Source organism: Corvus hawaiiensis, chromosome 8 (genome assembly GCF_020740725.1).
Source record: "Corvus hawaiiensis isolate bCorHaw1 chromosome 8, bCorHaw1.pri.cur, whole genome shotgun sequence".
Taxonomy (NCBI): domain Eukaryota; kingdom Metazoa; phylum Chordata; class Aves; order Passeriformes; family Corvidae; genus Corvus; species Corvus hawaiiensis.
The window spans coordinates 2,781,073-2,795,389 of NC_063220.1; the positions used below are offsets into that span (position 1 = coordinate 2,781,073).

The following is a 14,317-nucleotide window of genomic DNA, read 5'->3' on the forward strand; positions in this document are numbered from 1 at the left end:
GGAAACCCTGATTAAGTCTATAAATGAAAGATTAAAAAACAGTGCAAGCAAGCAATGTTCTTGCTAAATATATCCATGGGAATTACCATGGATCAGAAGCTTCCCAATGTCACCAAGCTGCCCAAATCATACACCTGCAAGGAGAGTTTTCCTGCTAAAGCAGTCTTTTTTTTAAAAAGCAGGATGACTGAAGGTAAGGAATTACCAAGTTTTCACAATTAGGATAATCCTTTAATAACTGCAGTTTGCCTGTTGGCAGTATCAGAATGCAGAAGCAGAGCTTGTAAAAATGGGACCAAAATGAGCTTTACAGTGTTAAATTTCTCACTGCTGTTCCTTCACCAGGAGATGAAACAACAGATTTCTAATTGACACCTCCTTCTGAGCCCCAGTGCTTGCACAAAGGTACAATTATCTCTTATCCTGACTGAGGAGAAATGGCAAAAAAAGAGGAAAAAGACTTGTCTGAAGATGGGGGTGTTTTATTTTTAAACTGCCAAGGCTCCAGCTACCCCAGGTTCCAGATGTGGGATGGGCAGTTCAGTCTTTAAAAAGCTCCTGTGTAGCACATCCAGGGAACTGAAGGCGAAAAGCTGGGAGAGGATGGAGAGCTGAGCTGGATTCAGGTACCTGGGGCTTGGAATGAGATGGTCTTAAAGGTCCTTCCCAACCCACACCATCCTGGGATCTGTGGCCTGAGGAAAATTTAAGTGAGGAGTTCCAGGCATGGATGTGTCCATCCTCCCTGATCCCACCTCTGCAGCACTGCTGGGTCTTTGGTGGAACTTCTCTCCCACCTGAACAAACCTGAGGTGCCCACACTGTTCCACAGCTCTTACAGGTTTCGCTTGGAGCTTTGCCAATACACAGGAATTCTGAAGATGGATGAGTAATTCCCTGCCACAGAACCATTTTTTCCATGTTAAACAGCAGTTAGTAAAATATTTAAGTGAAACGGGGACAATTCTGAGCTTTTTGTGATGATTTTTGCATGCCACGGAGCAGCAATGGAAGGATCAGTGCTCCAGGTCAACCAGGAAGGAAAACTGCCATTCCAAGGGAGGCTGGAAATCTCTCCAAAAAACAGTCCCAACTATGTTTGGACCTCTTTTCCTAAATAGGATGATGACAGGGGATGTTTTCTACCCCGTTACTCACTGCATGAACCAACCAGAAGAGGACAGACAGAACTATATGGGGGAATACTGGGATTTTTTGCCCTCGATTCCAGTATCAGAGAATCACTAAATGGATTGGGTTGGAAAGGACCTTCAAGACCATCCCATTCCACCCCCAGCCATGGGCAGGGACACCTTCCACTATCCCAGGTTGCTCCAACCTTGCCTTGGACACTTCCAGGGATCCAGAGGCAGCCACAGCTTCTCTGAGCCTGTGCCAGGGCCTCACAGGGAATAATTTCTTCCCAATGTCCCATCTCCATCCACCTTTTTTTCAGTTTAAAGCCATAGAAGCTGTGTGTGGTCCAGTAATGCCTCAGGATAAGAGGCTTGATTGCAGAGGCCAGAAGAGCTATTTTGGAATTAAGAAGTAAGTTTACACTCTGGAATGGTTTGAACCTGGCATGGGTTAGGTCATTCCTTTGATAAATGTGAGGTTTGTTTACTTTATTGTCATCCACACAAGCCCAGAAAGAATTCCAGGGATGGGACCTGGAACTGTGCACAAAACTCAAGCAACTGCCCAACTCCTGGTCTGTGGATTCTCCTCAAACTCCCATTATCCAAGGAAATGAGAAAACACAAAGTACTGGGACCTGCTCAGGCTGCAACAGGAAGAGCTCAGCACTTCCCCCGTCCTTCCTGCTGGTTCTTTGGTGGCTTTTTTCCTCCATCCTTCTTGCAAGTACAGAATCCCAGAATCATTCAGGTGGGAGAAGACCTCCAGGACCATCAAGTCCAAGCTGTGCCCGATCCCCACCTTGGCACCAGCCCAGAGCACTGAGTGCCACATCCAGTCCTTCCTGGAACACCAAGCACTGGCTCCACACGAACACCAGGATCAGTGGCCAGCAATCCTCCTCCCTCTTTCAATTTTATGCTACTGCACAACATGTGGAATGTTAAACAAGTCTGGCTGGTGCAGTTATTATCTGAAGCCAGTGCAGGCTTAGAGAATGCACGACGGGTATCTGAGCTGGCACTGAAACATCAATCACAGCAAAATGATGAACGAATACCACAGGTTCTCATTTCCCCCATCTTCCCTCCTCTATAGAAACAATTCTTGTGAGCAGCCTCAGTTGAGAAGTCCAAGCCAAGCAGAACACCAGGTGTTGTGTTTTAGTAGTAGGAACTCCTCAGCTCAGGGTGGGAGCAGCAGGAGCTGTGGGGGCACAAGGATTTCCACCCTTTAACACATCACCCCAGCTGGCCCCAAAAGTTACACACACACAAAATGCATTTTAAAATCCCATGGATTTGGGTGTGTAAGGGCACTGGGAAGAGGAACACTTGAAGCTGCAGGAAAGGATGGGTGGGTGAAGCAGATCTGATGACAAGCTGCGGGCTCAGGAGGCTCAGGGCATGCAGGTAACAACCCCAAATCCAGTCCTGAATCCTCCATCAGGTAGAAACCACAGCAGAGAGATTTGGGATGAAGGGGGAAGGGACAGAGCTCATCCTAGCCTCACTACTGGAATGTGCTCCCAGACAACCTGCTGGAAGTGCCTGGCCTAAGAATTACACACCAGCAATGCAGCTGCTGTTCCACCAGAGCAAATTCCCTGAATCGTTATTAACACCACGAGCTGACATTTTAATTATCCTCCTGATTCTTCTGATGAGACAACAGAGGCACAGATATTCAGGAGAGATGTTAGACCTTGTACACACCTAATTCCTGTAAGATTTCATTATTTCACTTGAAATACATTTTAATTCTCTGCGTTCTCGCTGGGTTTTTTTTTCAAATAACAGTCCTATTAAAATATGTATTTATTTTTTTAAAAAAACCACTCCCTGACTAACCTGAGTGTAATCCAAAATGTATTTACAGGGTGAAAGCACTTGAATTGCTGTCGTGGGAGTCGTGTCGTACGCCCACAGTGCAAATACCTCAAAAAGCAAATTAGTCATCTGCTTCCAACTGTCAGGAGGCAGCAAAAGACAACAAACCACTGTCTTGGAAAGAGCCTGAAAATCTCACCACTGAGCTTCTGTACTTTGCAAAGGATTTTTTCAGAAGCCAAATCAGTAATATCAGCCTTGAAGTAAAAAGAGAGCGAAGAGTGTTCAGTGTGGGAGTGTCCAAGGCCAGGTTGGATGGGGTTTGGATAGTGGAAGGTGTCCCTGTCCAGGACGGGGGTGGAATGGGATGAGCTTTGGAGAGAGGAAAACTGTTTTCATTAAGGTTTACTTAATCCTTAGTTGGAAAATCACCCAGGAGCACAAAGCTGGGATCACTTAGACCTGTGTGATCTCCAAGTGCTCCCACGGGGAAAAGAAAACCAAAGGGAAACAGGGAAAACAGACAACAAAACCATGGCAAATAGAAAAAGAGTTAGGAGGAAAAACCAAGAAAACCCCAAAGCACACCAGACCCTGAAACACATGGAACAAATCCATGTTTGCATCCAGAAAAGCCTCAAGGTAATTCCTCAAAGCACAACATCCATCCTGATTTTTATCAGGCTGTATCATCTCTAAATGCAAACTGCTAATTGGTAATTATCAACTTCAGGAAAACACAGCAGGAGAAAGGTTAAAACAATTTTTCTACTCTGAAAGTGATTTTTCAGAACACCTTTAAAGGAGCCAAAGGCTGGCCCAAGGTGGTTCAGACCTGCCCAGATCTGGTCTGGGAGCAGAATTTGAAGTCCTTAAAGGAACCAGAGGTTTTCATCCACTAAAAACCTGATTTTGCTTTTACAAAAGCATTTGTATGAGGTTTCCATTGAACTAAAGTGGTAAATCTTTCCTAGGGCAGAATAAACCTCTAGGGGTAAGCCGGATTTATTTTAACCTGCAAAAGATATACAAGAGATTTTTCTGCATTTTACATGGTTGAAAAATGACTTACTCAAGTCATAAAGACAACTAAAGCTCTCGTGACGAAGTGGAGTCTTTTTATTGTGCCAAAAGGGCAAACTATGTTCCTCATAATAATAATAATGCCAATTTTCTCTTGAAGCCCAGTTATCAGAATTATCAGTTCTATAATACTTTAGAGTGGAAAACGAAGACTTTGAGAAGTTCTCCATCAAACTGTTGATTTTTAAAGGATTTTTCTGTAAAGATGGGAAACATTAGGCCAGGTTGGATGGGGCTTGGAGCAACCTGGTCTGTGAAAGGTGTTCCCGTGGCAGGGGGTGGAACTGGGTGGCTTTAAAGGTCCTTTCCAGCCCAAACCACTCTGGAATGCTGGGATCCATGTGTTTAACCAGCTGTGCTATGAATTGTCCCAGCAGCTCTAGGAAATAATAATTTAAAAAAACCCAATTAGTACAAAGACTTCAGGAGCAGCAAGGCCTGCACTTCCTCTGAGCAGGGCCAGAACTGTCACTTCAAGCACACTTCAAAGGCCCACTGCCTGCTTAAGATAATTTGTTTCACTATATTTAAATAACAAACATCAACCAAAAAAATATTCTTGAAGTCTGTTCATCCTCCTTGGTGCTGATAATACATCAAAAGTGTGAGGAGCATCAGGATCCTCCTGATCTGTACCCAGCACAGCCACTTCTGGAAAATTCTGCCATTAGGGGACTCAATTTATATCAAGTATTCCCTGCATCCCAGCAGAGAAAGGGAAGACATCCAGATCCAACAGATCTATCCTTCTAAATCACTTTTGAAGAGTTTTTTCTTTGTTTTTAATAGATGCCCATATTAAAAAAAAAAATCAGCATACACAGATCTAAGCTTCCCTCTCCCAGCTCAACAGGGTCTCTCTAATTTATACAAGCAAGGAAATATTCAAATACAAAGATTTTGGTGTTAAAGTTGGTATTTTTGAAAAAAAGCCTCCAGCAGGTGCACAAATTCTGAGTTTCACAGGGATTTAGAGGGTGTAATCCCTTTAGGCTGCTCCAAAAACTGCAGCCTATTCTTAGTTCCTGCCAGTCCACGTCAGCAAAATGGCTGTTCTTCATTATAATATTTTAATACTTGGGAGCGTTAATTGAGGTTAAGCTCAGGTTCTGCCTGGAATGCTAAAAAAAAAAAAAAAGACCTGCCAGAAGATGAAAGTCTCCTGAAAATCACATGGAAAACGTGTGAAGAACTGGAGATGAGATCTGCTTTCCAAGGGGAGATGCAAACAGAGCAATGGAACTCACCTACATCCATCCTTGCTCCAGGACCTGCAAGGCCAGGTGGGATGGGGCTTGGAGCACCTCGGGATAGTGGGAGGTGTCCCTGCCCATGGAACTGGATGGGATTTAAGGTCCCCTCCAACCCAAACCAGTCTGGAATTCTGTGATTCCATGACCTGCCCATGCTCTGCACATCCACGTGGAAATAGAAAATACAGGATCTAAGGTGCAAAGGATGAAGCTGTGGAGCAGTGGCTCCTCCTTAGTGGACATCAGAACACATCCAGTCCAAAGAAGTCTGAAACTCCAAGAATAACCCCTGGGATCTAAACCAGGCCCAACCCAACTTCCATTTCTCTAAAAAGGCGACAGATTTTCTGTAGGAAACTTGGCTTTGTGAAAGACTTGACATTTGAAAGAATTTCTTTTTACCAAAAATAACAACTGGTTTACTAATGAAGGACAAAGTTTTTGGTCTCTCTCCTAGGCTGGAATACCTCCCAATTTATTTTTAGGAGGAAGAAAAAAAGCAGCTTACTCAAAACACTGCATGGCACAAGGAAAGCATCAATACCCAGAACTCTGCTCTCCTCCTGGTATCCAGACTCTGCTCTCAAATCGTTCCTAGGAGTTAAAACAGAGGCAAACTCTGTTTTTCAGGAAGTCTGCACTGAAAATCAACCTCATTGCCCAGAAACTGCATGGAAATGCTCTGCCAGTAGTGAAATCCTTGCTGGCTTGAAGGAGATGAATTCCATGCAAGTGTTTGTGTAGATAATTATGTGAAAACAAGAAAGTAAAAATCCAAAGCCCAGAGGTATCAACAACAAAATTCCTTCATGAGGAGTTTAATTTTTATAGAAATAATTGAATTTATACTGTTCTAACACTCATGTAATTCAGTCTTGGCTAAAGAGCTCTCAAACTGCCAGATGGAAACCAAACACTGGGAAACCATGGAGTGTTCTTGGGGCTTTCAGGGAATTCTAACAAGATCACTCAAAAAAGGAAATAATAGAAAATATGTAAAAATCATCTCTGAAAAGCTCAAAATACTCAGTAAGGAAAAACTACTTTAAGAAAATTTAATTGAGAATTGAATCCGACTAGAAAATGAATATATCACTATAACCAGTGGAGACTGAAAATTGCAAAGATGCTAAAACCAAGCAGAGCTGAATGTGGCAGTTGAGAAATCAGGATTTCAAACTCATCACCCAAAACCCATCTCATTTTTAAATACTTACATCCAAGGACCATTCTCATCAGCTTAACGAGTCTGCCTTATACCAGCAAATATGTTTTTAAGTATATGGAAATCTGGAATTACTGTGCATTTAAAGACCATCAAATCATAGAATGGCTTGGGTTGGGAGGGACCTTAAAGATTATCCAGTTCCAGCTGTTTGCAGGGCTCCAAAGGTGAATGAAAATGTCCCAACTGGAAAACAACTTCGAACAAAAAACCAAATCAACTTTAAACAAAAAAACCAAACCAAGCTGGCACCAGCACAGAGAGTTTATGGCTTTACCTATAAAGAGGCTCTCTCACAGCAGAGCCACATCCCTCTGAAGGCAACTGCTGACTGCTCTTTATGTCCTCAGTAAAGAAAGGCCTTCCCCAACTCATCTGCAGACTTTAAACGTTGGATCTTTAGTCAGAGCTTTTGGTAGCTGATCAATAGCTTGGAAAAAAAAAAACATTTTACAAGTCTCAGGTTCATAGTAGTGACAATTTGAATGTCGACTTGTGAAAGACTTGAAGAGGGGAAATGAAAATCAGGAATTGCTTCTCCTCTTCGAGAGGATAAGAGCAAATATAAACCAGGAGTGGGGATTTTCCCAGAAGGAGCAGCACACAAAGTGGACATTTTGCTTTGGAGAAATTCTTCTGCACATCTGAAGGAGAGTGAGTTTAGATTAAATATTGGGCAGGAATTCCTCCCTGGGAGGGTGGGCAGGCCCTGGCACAGGGTGCCCAGAGCAGCTGGGGCTGCCCCTGGATCCCTGGCAGTGCCCAAGGCCAGGCTGGACATTGGGGCTTGGAGCAGCCTGGCACAGTGGGAGGTGTCCCTGCCATGGCAGGGGTGGAATGGGATGAGCTTTAAAATCCCTTCCGACCCAAACCATTCCATGGTTCTGTGACTTGGCTTTGGCGTTGTGGTAATTTTTAGCCGTGTTGGTAATCTGAGCATATCCCTCTGATTAAAAAGCAATTTTGAGGCCAAATAACAACCAGCACCTAGAACAGCATGAACTCCACATTGCATTTTGCTTTTAGAAGGGAAAAAAAAGTCTTAAAAGAAGTGAACTCACCCTCTTGTGAACTTCTGTTGGTGCCACCACAGCGCCAGGAGCTGCACCCACAGCCCCAGAGCCTTTGGCTGTGACACCACCCCAGCCACTGATAATCCTTCAGATCATAAAGAGAAGTGACACAGGGCCAGCTGATCGTTTTCTGAGCTACAGAAACAGCCTGAAGCAGCTCAGAAATGCTGATTTTTCAGCTTGGGGACAGGCACATGGCACAGCTGGTGCAGAATTTCTCACTGACACATGATACTGCATGGGCTGGATATTTTGTCAGGTAAAGATTAAGCCAATTTTTTTTTTTTTTTCAAATGCTGGATTTTTCCTTTTTGCTCACTGTCAGAGCAGCAGAGGAGCAGGTGCCAGGGCAGGGAAGGGGCAGAGATGCCCCTGGTTAAGCAAAGCAACCCCGAATAATTGGAGGTCAGTCGGCTGAACTGCCTGGGCTTGAGAGCAGAACCTGCCTCCAGCAACATTCCCTGAAGGAATCTTGACTGGATCTGTTTTCCACATCTCCAAAGTTCCCTAGATGAATTATTTCCCCACTTCTTCTAAAAACAACTATGAAGAAGCTTTGCCAGCACTTGTTTGTATGTAGCAAACTGAAAATAACTTTAAAAGAGTCGAAATTTGTGATTGGTACTTAGATTTTTCTTTGCAAAATGCACAAATATTGACTTAACAATTTGCATTTTAAACTCATTTGCATGCCAGAGCATTCATGTTCACAGGCAACTGTTCTATTTTAATACAATATATTTATTTTAATGAAGATTTTATGTATAAAAAAGTACCTGCATACCTTAAAAACCCTTTTTTAATTAAAAGTGACCAAGGCAGAGACAATCAGAGGTAAATGAGAAGTCACTGCTGCAAGAGACTTCAAACCAGAGTGTGACAAAGCACAGCTGCAGGCTAAGGGAACACAGGAAATGTCATTTCAAAGGCATTTTCTTCCTTTTAACACACAAACATCCCTACAACAAATCTTCAGACCTCACTGAGAGTCACAGCATTCCTAAACAGATCCCACTTTGCAATAATATATTCTGTATATTCCTCCTGATATAATGGAGGATTTATTGCTTGACAGTCAGAGTTTGTTTAGTGTGAAAGTGGAGAAAACATTAATCCACCCCAAAAAGCAATGTCTTAATTTAAGCTGAATATGCCGTTTTTGATGCTGTTTTCCTAGCGGCTGGATTTTTGTATTCAATAGTCAAGGCAAAAAAAAATATTCCTGAAGTTCTGATTATTATGAAAAAAGAGCCATGGAAGGCAAAAACTTGTTAAAATAAATAACTTTTTTAGATCTCTCATGTTTTTGTCCTTGCAGGCTTTCCTATCGCACCGGTCAGGACACGGCCAACTGTGACACGTGCAGGAACAGCGCGTGTATCATCTACAGGTAGGTTAAAAACCCCAACATTCCCATTTTATCCTGAGGGAAAGCAATGATTCAGTCACCAATGCAAGCTCAGCAACTGGCCTTGATGCTCCAGTCAACACAACAGAAATTGAACTTCACTGAATGAATAAAATTCAGCACCTGTGTAAGTCTAAATCAGAAAGAGATGATCGTGGGCAGCAGAGCTGTGGGATGGGAGGTCTTACAAGGTGGGAGCTTTAGTTTGAAATTGCTGGAGGTATTTAGGACTTTCTGACCAACAAGTCAACTTCAAATTTACTTTTATCCACTTCTACACCTACTTTAGATTTATTTTTATGGCAGTAACAACCAGACTTGAGAAGTCATTTGGAGAGAGGGTCTGGACAGCAAAGAGAAGCAGATACAGATCCCATCTACAGTTTTAGAGTAAAATCAGGGTTAGATGGGATATTGGGAAGGAATTGTTCCCTGGGAGGGTGATGAGGCCCTGGCACAGGGTGCCCAGAGCAGCTGGGGCTGCCCCTGGATCCCTGGCAGTGTCCAAGGCCAGGTTGGAGCAGCCTGGGACAGTGGAAGGTGTCCCTGCCAGGGGCTGGAACGAGATGAGCTTTAAAATCCCTCCCACTCCAAACCATTTTCTGGTTTTTATAAATGGATACTCCTATCCAGGCCTTTTTTTTTTTTTTTTTTGGCACATCCAGTGAAGGAATAACAGGCACTGGGCATGACGTGAAGCTATCATGAGGCTGATGACGTGTTTCACACTGACAGCTTAATTGTCCTCCTCCTTTGGAGTCTCAAAAAACCCAGCTGACTGTTTGCAGGCATTGCAGGTGAGATGAAAACAAACGTGTCTCAGGATTTCAGCAGATCAGGCAGTGCAGCACAAATGAAAATGCACAAAGATGACAATTCCAGTGAGGACAGACACTCAAATGAAGGTACAAAGACAGGATTTCCCTCCTCTCTCCTTAATTCTCTGCTCAATCTGCTTTAGGCAGAAGAGCTGGAGCTGTTTAATTATGAATTTTCTCTTCACTGCAAGAAATAAAGGAAAAAAGGGTGGAAACCTCCAGCTCCACCTTACAACCAACCACAAGAGGGTTCTGTGCAGGGGCAGGGACCAATTAATGTCTTTATTCCTCCTTTAAAGCCAGGTTCAGAAGCACAGAAATACCCAAAGCCTCCTGTGCCTCCCTTTTCCTGTGCAGTTCCTGGCTCGGGGCAGCCTGGAGGTACAACACAGCACGTTTCCATCAGGGAATTATCCTTGTTTCATTAGCTAGGAAAAAATCCAATTAGAAATTTTTGCAAATCTTCATTTCTGCTCAGTGGATTTTAAGTGAAGGAAACTTCCAGCTTCCATTCTTGCACTCAGTGCAGATGAAATGACTCCAGAGCAGCAGGCTGGCAGAGTTTCCCAACTGAGAGAGGATGGAGTGAGCAGGTCCAGCTCCCCATTCCCACCTGAAATGCCTTTGGATATTTGCCTCAAGCCATGTTTGCAGGGGATGTTTGAGCAAAAACCAGCTCAGCTTTGTGCCAGTTTAGGGGAATTCGTGCTGCAGGCAAGAAATCTGAAACCAGAGACACAGCAAAGCAAGGGAAGCACGAGAAAAGGGGGTTAGTGAGACAGGATAAAGCCAGAAGGGATAAACCAGGAATTCACTGATAAAACCAGCACTGGGATGGCCTGTAGGAACTTCTGCTCCTCCACAGGGCCCTGACACCTCTGGAAAAAGGGCAGCAGTTCCTGTGTCAGGCTGGGATGAACTCCAGATGTTCTTTTGCCAAGGATTTGCACAGAAAATGCTGCAGGGAGTGAATGCGAGTTCTCTTTAGGACAAAACAGCTTTTAGGAACAGAAATTAAAACTGTTCCAGGTGCCATCAACCCCTGAGGTCTTGGAGGGCACTGGACCTGTCAGAGCAGGAGGTTCTTCTTAGTCTTGAGCTCTTTCTCCAGTTAATACATAGAAGACACTTAAAATACATATAACCAATGCCCTTATGGGACAAATCGATATTTAAAGAGAAATCCTTCTGTTTGCCATAACTGACTGGGTGGGTTTTTGAAATATGATTCAATTTTGAGCATTGTAACATTAAAAAAAGAATATTTAGAGCTGCTTCAAATCTTTATTTTCAAGCAGCATCTTAGAGGAATGATTAAGTCCCCCAAGTGCATCCTACAGTGGCAGCAGGTAGAGCACAGGTGAGGAGGTAGAAATCCATGGAAATAAATTCTTCCCCCTCAAGATGAATTTCCAGAGTATTGATATAATTCAGCACAAAAGCCAGAGACAGTGGAGAAGACAAAAAAAAAAAAAAAAAATACACCCTGCTGTGCTTTAAAGGGTTTTTAGCATCCAAAATACCAATACTGTCAGTAAAAATTCCAAGAATAGCCTTCTGGGAACACAGTTATTTTGCATATTAAATTTAAATGTTTTTGTTAAGGTTACAAATCTATTTCATATTATTTTCTCTTTATATTAAGAAGATATATTTCTTAGTACTAAAAAGAAAGGAAAATCAGGTTACTTTCTCATTTTTAAAAATAAATAGAAAACTGATCAAATATTAAAGAGTATCACAAAGACAAAATAGCAATACCTGAAGCTGCTTTAAAAATCAGGAGCAAAAGAAAGACATCCCCATTTGGGTATTCCATTTTCCTCAAAATTCTGCTTATTTCTCCAAGTTTTTCAGCTTGGAACTCCAGACCTTTTCCACTGACACCTTTTCCCACTGCACCAGAGCAGCCACAGCCTTGAAACTGTCACTAAAAAATACTCTTTATAACATTTCCGGGCAGCATTTAAAACAGTAGCCAAAAATGTGATTAAATTGTAAAAAAACCCTTACCACTTTACCATTTTCTCCATCAGTTTCAACAGTCATGAGGTCACAGAACACTTCCAAAATCATCTGCTACAAACACAACACGGATTTCTGTCTGATGTTGATGCACCATGGACACTTTTAAAGACACAGAATAAGTTTTACCAGGGGGTATTGCCAGGATAAAGTCAAATTCTGAAGTAAAATCTTGCTGTGAAGAAGGAATTGCATTGAAATGCAGAAACTGTGGCAACTGTGAAAAACCCCAAACCCATGTGGACTCAAAGCTTCCCAGCCTTTTTTATTCTATAATTATCTTCTCCTGGAACTTTCCTTTTCTGCTCCTGTTTAATTTCCCATCCCATGTGAATGTTCATCCTCCTGGAGCAGGAGAAAATGGGGCTTCTCCTGAATATTTTGGTGCATTATTCTCAGGCCTCTAGCAGGAATTATTTCTGGGAAGGAGCATCTTGTAGAATTCCTGCTAGACTTCCCTTGAGGCAGAAAGGTCAGGAATTTTCAGCAGCTTTTACAAGGAAATGTTAACTTCGGGAAGGAAACTTTTAGGAGCTGAAATCCCAATTTCTGCCTAGCAAAGAAAACTAATCAACACTCCACTATTGTAGTTCTGGGGGGAGGGAATCCCTCAAAGCTGTGTCAGCCATTAATTTGGCTACTTTTGACTTCTTTAAAATTTTGATTTATGCTGCTGTGTTTTATTTTATTTTAATTTGAGGTGGACTCTCAGTATCCAGCAGAAAATGTATTATTAGAATCTATAAAATGTAATTCACCTGCAGGTGAAACAGGTTAAAATATGGGGATCAAACTTAACCAGGCAGCACAGAGCCCACATGGAGGCAATTCACTTTTAAAGGTTCAATATTTAAATATTAACTATTCAAATTAATAAATTGTGGCAATAAAAAGTGAACATAAGGCATCAATCCCTAGGATAGCAACAGTCTGAGAAAATCAGGTGATTAAATGCTGAGAATAGTAATTTTCATCACCTTTTTATTTCCTACCCACATTAATTAATTTACATTTTCTCATCTTATCTCTGGCCTGTAAGATGCTTATTGGAAACAAATGGATCTCAAAGGCTCCTTAATGCTGGCAGTGCTTTGGATCCCAGGCTGTGGTGATTTTCAGGCTGAAACAGGGAATTCAGCAGAGATTGCTGGGAAGTGCATTAAGCTCATTTTCAAGTGATTAGTGCTTATCTGGATCTCGTTTTTCCAGGATGTGGCAGGCACTAATGCCATGTCATCCAATTAATGTGACCCACAAGGAGACATGAAGGAATTCTCTAATTCCTGCTTCACCTCCCTGCTTAATGCCCAGGGTTCAGCTGCCCTGTGAGTGCCTGCAGGATTTGGGGATGAAAAGGGAAATTCAGGTGCCACCTGAGTAGCTCAGTTGGAGGGGAAGGAGAAGGGATTCCCCTGGAGGCAGAAGGAGGGAAAACTGCCCAGAGGCTGTGCAGGCTCCAGCCTTGGAGGTGTCAAGAGACAAGGGAAGGAAGGACAAGGAGCTGCTGGAATGAGTCCAGAGCAGGCACCAGGATGATCAGAGGGATGGAGCAGCTCTGCTCTGGGGAAAGGTTGGGAGAGCTGGGATTGTTCAGCCTGGAAAAGCTGGCTTTGGGGTGAGCTCATTGTACCTTCAGTGCCTCAAGGAGCTACAACACAGATGCAGAGAGACTACAAGGGCTGGAGGGACAGGACCCAGGGAATGGCTTCCCACTGCCAGAGGGCAGGGCTGGATGGGAGATTGGGCAGGAATTGTTCCCTGGGAGGGTGGGCAGGCCCTGGCACAGGGTGCCCAGAGCAGCTGGGGCTGCCCCTGGATCCCTGGCAGTGCCCAAGGCCAGGCTGGACATTGGGGCTGGGAGCAGCCTGGCACAGTGGGAGGTGTCCCTGCCCATAGCAGGGGTGGCACTGGGTGAACTTTAAGGTCCTTTCCAACCCTAATCATTCCATGATTCTCTGATAAATCCCTCAGGAACTCCATCCTGAACCCGGATTTCTCTGATTCAGCAATTCTCCAGTAGCCAACAGATCATGAGCATCTAAAACCTTAAAATGATTCATGACAACAACGTGTGACTGTGCTAGAAAGTAAGAAGACCCATCCATATCTTGGAGCTTGTTGCTCCATACCCTCCCACAGTCCGTATGTTTAATCCCAATGGTTCTCACTCCTCAAATTCTGCTTTCAATCCCTCACACAGCAACTAAATTAGAAAAGGTTCACTGCTGCCTGCACGCAAAAAATAAACTCATTAACATATATTGTCAAAAACAGAAAGCCAAACCCAGAAAATTCATCACAGCAATTCCTCAGGTCCCCTAAAGGGGCTCCAGGAGAGCTGGAGAGGGATTTGGGACAAGGTGTGGAGTGACAGGACACAGGGAATGGCTTCCCACTGCCAGAGGGCAGGGCTAGATGGGATATTGGGAAAAAAATCCTTCCCTATGAGGCTGGTGTCAAAATAAA

General features: G+C 43.3%; 2 protein-coding genes across 3 annotated transcripts in view; one reads left to right on the top strand and one right to left on the bottom strand.

Annotated features, from left to right (window-relative positions):
- Positions 1 to 14,317, bottom strand: part of DOCK1 (dedicator of cytokinesis 1) — a 265,620-nt gene that overhangs the window by 157,464 nt on the left and 93,839 nt on the right. The gene's annotated exons all lie outside the window — the stretch shown is intronic.
- INSYN2A (inhibitory synaptic factor 2A) overlaps positions 1 to 14,317 on the top strand; it is a 40,344-nt gene that overhangs the window by 19,514 nt on the left and 6,513 nt on the right. The window contains exon 3 of the mRNA XM_048312103.1: positions 8,919 to 8,990. Within this exon, the coding sequence (XP_048168060.1) occupies positions 8,919 to 8,990 (72 nt within the window). The remainder of the gene's footprint in view (positions 1 to 8,918; positions 8,991 to 14,317) is intronic.